General features: G+C 37.2%; 1 protein-coding gene across 8 annotated transcripts in view; it reads right to left on the reverse strand.

Moving 5' to 3' along the window:
- Positions 1 to 14,791, reverse strand: part of Nf1 (neurofibromin 1) — a 236,597-nt gene that overhangs the window by 147,632 nt on the left and 74,174 nt on the right. For 4 of the 8 annotated variants that reach the window (XM_060387183.1, XM_060387186.1, XM_060387189.1 and 1 more), the window contains exons 12-16: positions 14,631 to 14,660; positions 10,607 to 10,738; positions 9,857 to 9,901; positions 4,874 to 5,008; positions 1,687 to 1,800 (exon numbers count right to left, since the gene is read on the reverse strand). In XM_060387183.1, the coding sequence (XP_060243166.1) occupies positions 1,687 to 1,800; positions 4,874 to 5,008; positions 9,857 to 9,901; positions 10,607 to 10,738; positions 14,631 to 14,660 (456 nt within the window). The remainder of the gene's footprint in view (positions 1 to 1,686; positions 1,801 to 4,873; positions 5,009 to 9,856; positions 9,902 to 10,606; positions 10,739 to 14,630; positions 14,661 to 14,791) is intronic. The other 4 variants (XM_060387188.1, XM_060387187.1, XM_060387184.1 and 1 more) reach the window with 3 other exon arrangements.

Here is a 14,791-nt window from a genome sequence, read left to right on the forward strand (position 1 = left end):
ATGAAGTAGATCACTGGGTAAAGGCACTTGCTATCAAGCCTGACAACCTGTGTTCGATAACTGGGACCCAATGGTAGAAAGAGAGAACGAAATCCTGCAAGTTATGCTCTGACCTCTACATGTATGCTGTGGTATGCATACATGCCCCCACACACAACAGATAAGTAAACGTAATTTTTGTCGTTGTTTTGAGATAGGGTTTCTCTGTGTTGCCCTGGATGTCCCAGAACTCACAATGCAAACCAGACTGGCCTCGAACTCAGAGATCTACCTGACTTTGCATCTTGAGAATTGAGATTAAAGGCATGCACCACTACCACCCAGCTAGAAACAGAATTTCTTAAAAAGTCAACTTTGTTAACTCAGTAGGTTTGTTATAACTTAAAAAGAGACAGTACCAAGTGTCATCAAGGATGGAGAAATACCAAAACTCTGCTGACAAATACAAATACAAGATGATACAGTAACTTTAATGTCATTATTTGTAGTAACCCTCAAAAAGATAGAACACTGAATGTCTATCATGCTGTGGCTCTTCAGGTAAGGTACTGTCACAGAAGCCTGAAAACATGAGTTCACTTTCTGCAACTCATGTAAAAGTGGCAGAAGAGCAAGTCCACAAGGAGACACAAGGTGCCCACACACCGTACCCCCACCATGCAGACAAAAACACAAGAATAAATTTAAGGAAGAAACAATGAACTTCCAAATTTTTTCATACAATATGGCTTGTGACACATAAATGTAATTCCAGCTAGTACAAGGGCTGAAGGCGACGAACTGCTTTAAGATTTGGAGACCAGGCAGAACAATATAGTAAAATCTTGTCTCAAACACAAACAAACCAGAAAATTGTAGGAGCTAGTGAACTGGCTACAGCTGGTAAAAGTATTTGCCATCCAAAGCCAGAACGTGAGTTTCTCTGACCTACGCACACACACCACCACACCCCTCTTCTGGCAACCTCAGGCAATACACACACGACACGCATATATACATGCACACAAAACAGCCATACGCACATACACTTATCAGTAAGTCTTTAAGAAGAATTGGTACAATGCTTTGTTGCTACAAAGCATAAAGCAAATAAATAGAGGCCCTCAACGGAGTTTATAAATATAAAGACACAAACATGCCATTTCCAGAACAGACATCCATTCATTACTCCAAGAAACTACACACACAAAATCAAAACAGTACACAGAAGGTCCGTGTGGTAGCACCCACCTGTAGTCCTAGTACTCAGAGGGGCAAAGGCAATTTGATCTCTGTGAGTTCGAGGCCAGCCTGGTCTACAAAGCGAGTCTAGGACAGCCAGGGCTACACGGAGAAACCCTGTCTCGCAAAAGCAAGTAATAGTAGTAGTAGTAATCGGAGCAGCAGCAGTAGCACACAGAGGGGCTAGAGAAATGGCTCAGGGGCTGGGAATGGACACAGCTCTTAGAAAATAACAACGTTCCCAGGAACCACACTGGGTGTCTCACAATGGCCTGGAACTCCAGCTCCAGGGAATCCAACACTATTTTCTGGCTCCTGAAGGCACTGCACTCATGTGCAAACACACACACACAAACACACACACACTGTTTTATTTTAAATATATTTTTTTAAAAAATAAAGTTCTTAGAAAAAGAACACAGACAGCAGCAGTCTTTCAAGAACCCAGAATCCACTTCCCCTTACCTCCATAGCTTCCTGTGCAATCTCTGGCATGTGTGACTGAGGAACCAGTTGGACGAGGCCTGTAATTAGTTCTGCTGTACTGCCTTGAGTTTCAGGACCCTGTTTTCTTGGATTCTGCAAGAGAAAAGCAAACTTCCATTTTTATTTTCATTAAATTTATTTATTTACGTGTCTGTGTGTGTGTCTGTGTGTGTAACGTGTGCAGGTGGCCATGGAATGCTGGATTCCCTGGAACTGGAGTTAAAGTCAATGGTGATCTGCCTGATGTGGGTGCTGGGAACCAAACACAGGAACTCTGAGAAAGTAGGAAGTGTTTAAGCACTGAGCCTTCTCTCCAGCCCCTTCAAACAATAAAAAAGAAATATGTCCCCTAATCTGATATGTCTTCAATCCCAGCACTTGGGAGGCAGAGGCAGGCAGATCTCTGTGAGTTTTGAGGTCAGCTTGGTCTACACAGTAACTTCCAGGACAGACACAGCTGCATGATAGAGAGACCTTGTCTCAAAACAAAACAAAACAAAACAAACAAAATAAAAAACCAAAAAAAAAAAAGGAAAGAAAAGAAAGAAAGCAAGAGAGAGAGAGAGAGAGAGACAGCAAAAGAGAAAAAAAAAGATGCCCTGGCTTTCCAGCAGTCTCATGAGGAAAGCAAGTATTAATTAAACTACTAGACAGATGCCAAACTGCAAATGAAGCAAGAGCCATAAAGGAACCTCTGCTAGGAGACCTAGAGGCTGGAAATGAGGCGCAATCAGGTAGGTCTCCACAGAACATTGATAATAGCTTAGAATGAGCAGGAAATGCTATATAAGGAAGAAAAAGAAGCAGACTGCAAGCTGAGGGAAGAGCAAGAAGAAGTAGAGAAGCAAGGAAAGGGGACTGGCGGGCAGGCGCTCTGACGAGATGGGAGAAGACAAAAGGAAAATGCTAGGTGCAGAAGAAATAACAGAGGACAGATGATTTGAATGAACTTCCACTTCTATTTGGAGTTTGATCTTTAACCCAAGAGCAACTTTGGCCAAAAGATGGACCAGGCACGACAAGATTTTTAAAGAGGACACTACAACTTAGTGCAGAGAAATGATTGGGGAATATAAGAAATGCTGGCAGTTATTTAGGAAGCTGGAAAACCATGGAGTGACATGAACCAGGACAAAGATGGCAAAAAGAGAAGATGGAATCATATTACTTTAAAAAGATACCATGATTGAGACCACTTTTACATTTCTCCTATTAACTAAGGCTTAGAATTTATGTGTAAAATGTTCTATTTTACTTTCCCGTGGTTATGGAGGAAGTTATTTAACCACTAGATGGCAGCAAAGGATGCAATTTCCAAGGAGCTAGGCTTGGGTCAGAAGTAGTGACAATTACCTATCAAAGGAAAACCCAGCCCCCACCCAACCCCACCAAATACAAAACAAAAGCCCCACAAAGGGCAGGGCTAGGCCACTGGTAGAACCCTCGCCTGCATTACACAACTTTGGTTCAGTCCCCAACATCATCAAGGAAAATAAAAAAGGATTTTCCTAATTCTTGGAAAATAGCAAATTTTACTTAAACTCTTTTCCCTCAAACAATTCAACCCTTGTTCTTCAAACAATAACCTATTTAACATGAAGGACACTGGTGACTCTGGGCTATTGTTGGACATAAATTACAGCCATGTAAACAGGCTGACCCTAGCATTATGTGGCATGCACAGTGAGATGCCATCACAGCTCACGCACACACCAGAGAAGCCAAGAAAAAAAAAAGTGTTATGATTGTCACAGTCCACTGACAAAGTTTCACGAAATTTTTCCAAGCCAAGGATCTAACTATTCTATTAGGCTCCCAAATTTGGGTGGACTTTTCAAAAAGTGCAAAAAGATCATAAGTCTTCTTTGGGTAACCAATCCTTTGGGAACTTCATCCTCTCTGTGTCCATTATTTCTCATTAACAGAAAAACTGCTCATGTGTAAGTGTTTTTAAAATTCTGGAGTAGAGGCATGATGGCACATTCCTATAACTGCAGCAGTCAGGAATGTCTAGTTTAAGGGAAACACAACAAATCCCAGGTCAGTATGGTACACAGAGCAAACTCGATGCCAACTCAATATACACAGCAAACTTCGGCTTAAAAATCAAACAAATACACATGTGCACAGACACACACACACACACACACACACACACATGCACAGACTTCTTGGATCCACAGGCACTTAGTTATGAATGCCTGTATTTTAGTAATCTGAATAGCATAGCAGCAAAACTGTAAAGCACCAAAGCATTTTTAAAGCCTGAAATTGAGTAAAGCAATAGAAAATTATACATAACAGTGTTTTCCGGGGACTAGACAGACCTGGTAAAAGTTGAACATGCCATCCTATGAACCATTCAAGCTGTTTTACTTGGACATTAATGTTAATGTGAAGAGTATTTTATTAATAGTAGAAGTAACTAATTTTATTGCTTATTATATGCCAGGAATTGTTCCTGAAAGCCTTATACATACTACTTCACTCTTCTTAACGAACTCTCTGAGGTAGGAACTATAATTACTTACTATTTCAGATGACAAACCCAAGGTGCAGAGGTTAAATAAATTTCCTGCTAGCAATTACTCTTTTTCCAGAGCCCATGCTTTTAATCCTGTCACATAACTATCACCTGGTTACAGTGTTCACATTAGTTCTTCATTACTCTGTGTACCAAAGTGATGTTCTCAGGGATCTAATACCATCTGAGGCAATAAAAAGCAGTTATGGCAATAACTGGATACTAATCATTCTCATTTTTACTTTCTTTTCTAATGTGGTTAAGCAGAGCCAATGATAATACATGGATGATGAAAGAACACAGGGAGCTTGCTATAAAAGCAACTGTCTCAGCAGTGTTAAACAGATGACTGGATAGACACAGAGCACACTGATTTTACAGCTGCTTGTTCCATGTGACCCCAGGGATATGCCTGATTATGATGCATGAGCTAAGACAGAACAAGAGCAAATGGTGCCACTAAAGACAGTTCATCGATAAGGGAAAGGTTAGAAGATGTGATTTAATTATATTAGAATTCTCTGGCAGTCAGTTTTCTTGGCAATGTCTTAGAGGTTACTCATATAATTAGAAAGGATTTTGGTCTTTCAGCTCAAATAAATTAGTGAAATAATATCAAAGCATTTCATTGAAAATACTTACACAAAGCAAAAGCTTTGGATCAGCATGAATTAGTTTCACCATGGACAAAAGAAGATACTTATAGCTCCTTGTCTCCAGGTCTGTAGGCTTCTCTTTAAATTTAAGGCTCGTTACCTTTTCTTTAAATGTAAGACTCTAATAACAAAACAAAAACATGGCATCACCTTAGTATCAATCAGGCATCAGATTCAGAATAATAGCTATACTTTTTATAAAAATTATTTTAAAAGCTTTGAAAACACACATTGCATTCCACCTCATGTATGATACTGGTAGAAGCAAGCTAATAAGCACACACTTAACGTTGCATTTTAAAAAACATTTTTATAGCATGTACATTGTTCTTATATAATAAAATGTAATAATGTTTAATAAAAACCTAAAACACTAAAGGCATATCAAGTTTGCTCCTGGATTTAAAAAACTGGTTCTTAAATATGAAAATGTAAGAGGAAAAATATTGGGTCTCTATCTCACACAACTATACATCCTGGAGAATTCAAATTAGCAAACATCCCACATGCACATATACAAATATCCTATAGCCTGTGCAACATTATCAACGGTAAGATGCATCACTCCTAAAAGAAATGAAAACTACTGTGAATTCTAGGATACTACACAAAGGGAAATTCACATCCACTCTCAGACAGAATTAAAGTATGCTCTTTAGAGCTGAGGAAACATTCTCTGTAGGCAACCTCTGTATGGCTTTAGTAATGAATTCACTCTTTTATTTTGCTGGCATTTCTTCTTTTTAAGTTATAGAATGCATGCATTTGCCTTTTTTGCACAAGAATATTCATAAAATAGAACTCTTTGGTGAAAATGTTCAATCACAAAGATACTATGGTCAATTAAAAAATTATGACTAGTTAGTCAATAAAAAATCTAGCAATTACATTCTGGATTCATTTTCACTCTTTCTCTCTAGTCCCATAAAATATTTTCTTTAACACACAAAAATAAATCTGCTTTGACCTGGATTCCTGCACTGAGTACATATAAAGATACAGCGATAGCAGGGAAGGAAGCCTTTACGCAACTATGAAGAAAATGTCTCTGTAGACAAGCTGTTTCCTTTCACAGTTAACAGCTGGAGATGAATACATCCCACAACACACACAGGTCTCAATTTTTAAGTGTTTAAGAAATGAAGTACCCAAACTCTCCAACACTAAGGCAAATATTTATTAGATGTACTTCATAACTTCTGTGTAGTGTTTGCTCTATAGATATGTGTGGGTGCATACATGTGTGCGTGCGGGTGTGTTTCAAAGTCTAACTGGAAATCAAAGTGAAACCGTCCCTGAACAAATTTACTATGATGTAACTGAGTGTGATGCGAGATCTCACAGGAACCACACAATCAGGTGACAATCAGCTGGTACAAAAGTTTTCTCTGATTCAGTAACCATTTTTAAAATAATTTTTAGTTTAATGTCAGGTGTTAACATGTATATTTTGTTTTATAGTATAACTGACTACTAGAAAATCTAAGGTTTGAGAAATTTCAAATACTTCTTTCAGTTTAATGGGCGTTAGTATTAATGGGTTATACAAAGTCAGGAACAATTTGCTGCTTAACAAATTGTTTCTAAAGTAGATGTATTTTTAAAAAGAGCCGTCTTTACTAACTTATCTTCTGCAGTGCAGATCTAAAGTGACACATGTGCTCTGGTGAAAGACAGTCAGCTACGCCAGGCAAGAGATTCCTAAGGCAGAGGTCTGGAGAGTTTTTAGGAACTGAAAACACCTAACTTGAGACCATGGGGCTGACTTAGAGGCATGGTAAGAAACGTGTATGCCAAGACCCCACCCAAGACAAAAAGAAAAAACTTCACATTTTAATTTTATTAAAGCACATTTCTAGTTTTAAAATGTAAATTATTACTGCTGAAAAATATTTCAAAAATTTAAAAATACTGAAGTACAAAAAAAAGAAACATGTACAATATTCATATGAAAACTGCTAGTTTCAAAGATCAAAAGCAGCATTTTAAACAATACCTAGAAACATGGTACCCAGACAAACATTGTGAAGACAGGTCTTTAGAGGGTCATCTTACTCTAGAAATTTTATTAAACTGGTTTTGCAGAAGAGAAAAAACACAAATAGACACATTTTTATTTCAGTCAAATAAATTCATCCACTAATTCATTCAACAAGCACACACGCAGCATACCCATTGTATGCCTGGTGCTGGTCCGGGAGCTGAAGAGCCTGTGCTGATACAGTGAGCGCTTCATTAGCCATCAAGCTAATTTGCTATCAAGAGGACAACTGAGGAGTTGACACTAGGCTGGATGTCAAATCAACCTCAGAACTAACTAGGCTTGACCATTCACTGGCCATGTGACATTTTAATTCTTTTAACAAGATTTGGCCTAGTTTGCTTGGCTATCAGAACAAATCACTTCCAAAGAGTTACAATAATAAAATCCCACCCAACACAAGCTATATATAAATCTTAGGGAACTGAGTGAGTTTATTCAAAGCATCTTCATAACTGCTCTACAGAAGAGTCAGAAAGAGGAACTATGAGGGCTAAAAGTGACAACAACTTATTTTTATCCTGTTTAAGAAAAACAACATCCAAGTAATTAGTATTTTTAAACTTTTTTAAAATTCCACATGTGAGAGTAGTTTACCTGCTTGTATGTATGTTTGTGCACCATACACATGCTGGTGCTGGCAAAGGTCAAAAGGGGGTGTCAGATCCCCTGGAACCGAGAACCAAGCTCGGGTCGTCTGTAAGGGCAACAAGTGCTCCTAGCTGCTGAACCATCTCTCCAGCCCTCAAGTAAATAGTTCTTGGTAACAAGTAACATCTCCAAAATACCAAGCAGTGGTCAAAATTTAAAATACCTATCAGTTTGCCTTTTCATAGACAGGACCTTTTTTTGAAACAAGATTTTACTAAGAGCCAGGCGGTGAGGGCACAGGCCTTTAATTCTAGCACTCAGAAGGCAGAGACAGGCAGATCTCTGGGTTGGAGGACAGCCAGGGCTACACAGTAAGATCTTCTCTGTGTCACCCTGTGTGACCTCACACTCACAACGATTTGCCTGCCACCCAAGACCTTGAAGTAAAGGTGTGTTCCATCATGCCCAGATAGACAGAACTTCTGGACAGCTACTTATGCAGCAAAGTGAAGCCTCAACTGAATTCCTAAGAATCTCCAAATCAGTTCAAGCAAAGCAAGCACGAAGTAACCCACAATTCTAGCATTAGCACCAGGAGCACCCATGGTCTATTTGCACACTAGCACAAAGATGAATGGTGCTTATCTTAAAGATTTCCCCAAATTTTAAACCGTTCTTACTCTATATAATTGAGTCATATTAATTTTCCATTTTCTCTGATGAAAACATTGACCAGAAAGTTTCCCTACAGCATTACACACATACATTCAAAATCCTATAGAGACAAATACACAGAGCACAGAAACATTGGGAAGGGTTAGGGTGATGGCTCAGGTGAAGTGTGTACTGCTTTACGAAAAGGCCGGTTTAGTTCCCAGCACTCGTATCAGGTGGCTCAGACTCACCTGTAACTCCAACTTCAGGGGGAATCTAATGCCTCTGGCCTCCATGGGCACATGCTTTCATGTGCACACACCCATGCAATAAAAAATAATAAAAATGAATCTTTTAAAACACTGAGAATGTGGAAACAGAAGACAGTGAGTTCAAGGTCAGCCAAAGCTACATAGCCTGTATCCCAAAGGGGGAAAAAGCTTGAAAATGATTCTGAAAACTAAATGTAGACTGATACTTTAAAAAATAATAATAAATAAAAATAAAGCAAAATTCTTTCCATGTCACTGAGCCACAAGAAACCCTCCCTAGTTCCAGCTTGAAGAAAACAGTGACAGAAGTATACTGTAGGGCGCTTAGGCCAACTAACAACCAAATATAAGAAACTTCAATATGTAAAATAAGCCAGATTATTAATCAAATCTGTGGCTGTTCAAAAGAAGAAAGGGGATTCATTTTGTTTCAGCACTCATGCTTAAAAATTAAGTGGCAGAGGTGTTAGGCTGAATTTACACAGAAAGCAAATATGGTTCTTCCAATAATTCCTATTATACACCTTATCAGCAGAACAGGTATAATAAACTTAGGTAATAAACACAAAGTCATTCTTTGCAGTGCTGAAAATTGATCCTAAGAGCCAATGCATATTAAGTAAGCACTGCACCAATGAGCTACACCAAGCATATAGGAATCTGGGGCTGGAGATACAGCTCAGTGGTACAATTGTATGACTGTTAGCATTCCCTCCTAATGCAAAAAAAAAAGGGGGGGAGGAGAGTAGATGGGTTTAAGACATTACTAAAACTTAAGGAAAATAGTATCCAGTTAAGTAATATTTGCATATCTACTATATATGTTACCACTAACATATGTACCTGTAATAATTTTTTAACATTAAAAAGGTACTGTGTACTGTTCATCACAAAAAATCAACTAAACTAAGCTTGCATATTAAATTTTATTTAATAAAATACCATTGGGGCATGGGGTATAGTACAATACATGTCGGGCATTCATGGAAAACCTGGGATTGATCTCCAGCACTGCAGGGAAAAAAAACAAAATCAAAGACATTTTCTTTTGGCTATTATTTTCAGGATGAATAAAGCCAAAGCACCCTCTATAAAAAACTTCCTCACTTGAACGTCTGGTATAATTTTAAAATCCTCAGAAGCTGCTACTGACAACTGGATAGGAGTAAACAAATCATTCTGCATATTTTCTATATTGTCTGTAAGATCTTAGAAAGAGAAGCATGCCAGGGAGGAAGCTGTTCAAATTATAAGTGTGAGATGGACGGTTTATTAGATAAGTCAACAGGTAAAGACATGCTACATTTTCATTTGAAATGACATGATGTGACTATAATGGTAACTATACACAGAAAAGTCAAAGAAATAGAGGACTTTTCTGAGGTAGTTACAATGGGTCATATATACTTACAGCCACAGAAGCCCACTGCCATGCAAAACAGTGACTGGTTGGCATCTGACCATGTGAACGACAGCAGCCAATAAGAACAGAAAATAAGCAGAGACAAAGCACCACCAGTCAATGTCAAGAGTTGCCATGTAAATGCTCTTCCTACATATAAGTAAAGAAATCACGGACACAATCCTATCATTAGCGGTGGAAACTCATGTTCTATGAGCTTTAAATTCTATTTTAACCAATCTCTTGGAACACAATTTCAAAGTACGCCTTTGTTAGGATTAACTAAACATCAGTGTCAAAGTGACTATCAATTTTTCCTCAAATTTCTCTAAATGACTGTATTGACTAAAATATAAACATCTTTAAGTGAAAGCTGTTTCACTCTGTGTCTACTTTTCTGTGTACTATTCAGCATCAGGTCATTCACTCTAACACAGGGGTCTGGTTCCACTGCTCATCCTTGAAAGTAAGAAACCAATCAAAATACCTGAGTAAGAAAAAGTTAAACTGAAAACAGAAGAAGCAAGGTGACATTCACTAAGATGTTAACAGTTAAAATTCTGGAAATTTTTCTTTAAAGTTCACCTAACAGAAATAGTGAAAAACAAATACTGTTCACTGGGCAGCAATGGCACTGCAATACGGCATTCACAGGGAAGGAAGGACCCAGTCAACCCTCTAAACTCGAGTCCTCAGGAGTGAGAGGAAGACACTAAAAACGCAGCATACAGGAGGAATTCAAAACTCAGGGTTTCTTACTGGTGCCATTCGTATTGTTGGGTGTGCTCCACAGCCTTGAACTGCTTTATGAAGTGTTTCACCAAACATATTTCGAAGTTCAACTGAGTGACAGTAGACAGCATCAATCTTAGGCCACCAATCCAACGCAGACTAGAGAAAAACCAGAGAACATAGAGGACAAAAGTCATATGAGCTGTACACTCTTGAACCACAGTAATGCTAGCTTTTATCCTTTTGTGAGAAACTTTCTAAGACCATGCAAACACATAATATGATTTTCAAAGTCTTCAAATGTCTTTAAGTCCAACACTAACTAGACACACTGTGCTTTAAAATATAATAATGAGCATGTGCAAATAAAGCTGTCCTTTCTCAACAATGTCATACTGAATTTAAAAACAAAATATTTGCAAAAATCTTTAGCCAATCATTGTCCTTTTGAAAAGTTTAGTTATCTAACACATTTCAGAAACACATGCATATATTATATACTTTTCACCAGGTAAGAATGCTATCATCACAGCTTTCCACGAGATTAGTGGTTCAGCACAATGTTGAAATCATTAGTTAAATGCTTACAAACAACAACTAACAACATGGAATTAGTAAATGAAGTAAAGGCATTAGTAAACCAATAATCTTTAAGTCGATAAGCAGATGGCACAACACATGGACAATTACATAGTCACCATAAACAAAGACAGCTGATCCTAGGGAAGTTTTTTTATTTCTATAATGCTAGAGATTGAAGCCAAGACGTTGGGGCTTGTGTAGTTAAGCAAGTGATCTACACTTGAGCTACATCCCCAGACCTAGCTAAGGATTTTTTAATAATTATTTTATATAGATATTTTCCTATTTCTGTTTAGCCTACCTAGCTGATTAAAAAAGCCTGTTTTATTTATTTATGTGTATCTTTACTGATCTTTTCTTTAGATTTAATTAATATATTTCTGTTTTAAATGTTTCAAAAAGTTACTAATTGTGAAAAACCACTAAAGTTTATTTATCAATTTACAGACAAAGACTGGATAAACTTTCACTGCTTATATAGATTATGCATGTTTAAAATATAAATTTTCAATTTGTAAGACTCTAGTTAGAAACTTGATAGAATAATAATATATTCATATAGTAACTACAGGTGATTTAACAGCTTCACACATCCTACTAGCGGATTTGGTTTTTTGTTTGTTTGTTTTTAAATTCAAAATCAAGCTAGTCTTTAACATTTAAGTTCTCATTCACTACTCACATTACTTTTGAGTTACAAACTATTTGCAGGAAATCTACATACAAAATTAAGGTAGGCAGAGTGGTGGTCACCTTTTTAATCCTAACCCAAGGAAGGCTAAGGCATGAGGAAGTTCAAGGACAGCCTGGGCTACACAGCAAGACTTCATCTTAAAAAATAAACTCGGACCTAGAGAAGTAGGTCAGCAGTTAAGAATACTTGCTATTCTCACAGAGAACCCTGATTCAATTCCCAGCACCCACAAGGCAGCTCACAACTATCTGTACCTCCAGTCCCAGGGAATCTAGCGCCCTCTTTACGGCCTCTGCAAACACCAAACATGCATGTGGTGCACAGGCAGATAGCAGACAAAACAACCACACACTGAAAAGGCATCAATTAAAGAATATGAACGTTAAGATATGGTTATACTGTCTCTCAGTTATTTAATTTAGTTAATTCCTACAAACTGACATAGTTTACTGTCTCCATTTCTTTTCATGTTGTTGTACTTAAATATTCTGACAAAAGCAAAGAGTTATTTAGGAAAAATAAACAAAAAATAAAAAATAAAGGTTATTTAGCTCACGGTTCCAGGTTATAGTGGCAAGTAAGGAATAGAAGCAGGAGCCTGAGAGAGCTGCTCACATCAAATCCATGAACAGGAATGAAGAGCAGTGATGAACACATGCTGGTGCCCAACTTTCTACTCTATAGCACTGACCAAGGCCTGGTGCCACACGGTGGCCAGGCCTTCCTACCTGAATTAACATAATCAAGATAATCTTTCCTGGACATGCTCAAAGGCCCATTTTCACATTTTATAAGGTTGGCAACACTAAGCGCCATATTTATACAACAGATTTCTCTTGGGGCACTGATTTGCCCAGCTCAATCAATGCAACTGGATTTCCATGTTTTGTTTGAACGATTAAAAAAGAGTGCACTGAGTCCCTACTTCTCCCTACATATTGCATAAAATCTTGCTAGAAATCAATAAACTAAATAGACAGCCATCCCATTTAACATCTTACACAAACTCCTGGGGGTAAGGGGTGCTGTTCTCAGCTTTGGTTGAAGTGTACCTCTGTTTGTTTTTAACAGAGGACCTTACTGGAATTCACTATGTTATCCAAACTGGTCTAGAACATATGATTCTCCTGCCTCAGCTTTTAAAGGCTAGAACTACAAGCAAAAGCCACCATCAGCTTAATATGTAATAATTTCTGACAACTGTAAAGCTGTACCTCAGTAATATGTATGTACTACAGATTAACCTTCAGACTTAAGATTTAGTAATTTTGTAATTTTCTTTTTTCATGAGGAATTAATTCATTTATTTCAAGGTAAAGAATACACTTTCAAATAAATAGAAACAAAAAATTAGACATCACTGAGTTAGTAAAAAAAAGCTTAGTATTATGATCAGTTACTAAAAAATGTGTCCATTCTGAAACTAGCCAATAAACATTTCCCCTTAATAACTGTTTTATAAAAACTTTTATAAAAACATTTATACTTATATAAATGCATTATGTATATTCCTCAAGAGGGTATGTAAATGATTTTCAAGTACCCTGAAAATATTTCTTTAACTACCTCTTGGCAGAGATCGCTTTCAAACTATAATTATTAATAAGCAAACTACAATAAACTGCTACAAAAAAAATCTGCAAGGAACTACTATCCCAATTGTCGCAAGTTCACTTGCATGTATATTTTTTAATTTCCTAGCTCCACATCTAGTTAACCTTTTAAAAGTGTATACAGACGAAGTATGTAACATAGATCTTAAAACTATAGTTTATTTCTTAGTGCATATCATTTTCAAAAAGTGACATTATAAATACCATTTTAAAAACTGCTCAAAATATATATTGCATCAAAATTAAATAGTGAATAGACTTAAAAATTCTTAAAAGAAATTGAAATGTTTTAGATTTAAACACAGTACTTACAAATTACGTATGAGGACATTTCACAGAAGCAAAATAAAACTCCAAACATAATTTCTAATTCTACATAAACCCACAAAAAATAATACAACTTCTACCTGTTAGGGGAGCATAGTAATTCTTAAAACTGTAAACTGGCTTAAGAGACATGGAAAAGGACAGCATAGAAGGTGTACTAACCAAACTGTTTAAAAATATTTAAGATCTAGACTCCATAAATCTAGGAAAGAATTCATGTGACTTGAAAACATAAACATTTTCCTTAAAATTCCAGTGAAACTCTAATATTCAATTGCATAAATTTACATATTAACTGTCAAAAATAGTCCTTAACAATTGAAAGTACTTTAGAGTCAGTTTGTTAGCTTCAAGACTGGGTAGAGGGTGAACTCTAATAAAAACCATTTACCAAGCAATTTCTAAGGACTTGGAAGTATAACCTGAAAGTCACTTTGGAAGCCCGGTATGGTGGCTCAGCCCTTTAATCCCTGCATTCATGAGGCAGGCGGATCTCTGTGAGTGTAAAACCTGCCTAATATACACAGTGAGTTCCAGGCCATCTAAAACTACATGCTGAGACCTTGTCTCAAAAAACAAACAAACAAGAAGACACATCGGCATTATATAAGTTTTTTACACGCTTTTCCACTGAACGGATGTTGATGTATTTAAAGATTAGTCAGTACGGTGCTTTCTATACACAAACGTCCCCAGATGCAGACACACTCTGCCTTCATACATGCAGCACTCCTTAGAAAGGGGTGCACACACCTTCATCAGGCACAATGAGGCATGCAGGAACTAACACTCCAGGCATGCTTGAAACCCAGAAAGGAGCAGCTCAGCCACTTACAGCAGTGCCAAGTCCATGCTTGAAAGTGCTCTATGTATTCAATTATAGACAAAAATATTTCACGATTAAAGTAACTAGTCACAGAATATTCAAAGACTATAAACTTGGATTTATTAAATTTTAACCATTTATATAAAGTTATCAAATTAATAAGGGGAATA

The sequence above is a fragment of the Meriones unguiculatus genome, chromosome 7, assembly GCF_030254825.1.
Source record: "Meriones unguiculatus strain TT.TT164.6M chromosome 7, Bangor_MerUng_6.1, whole genome shotgun sequence".
NCBI lineage: Eukaryota > Metazoa > Chordata > Mammalia > Rodentia > Muridae > Meriones > Meriones unguiculatus.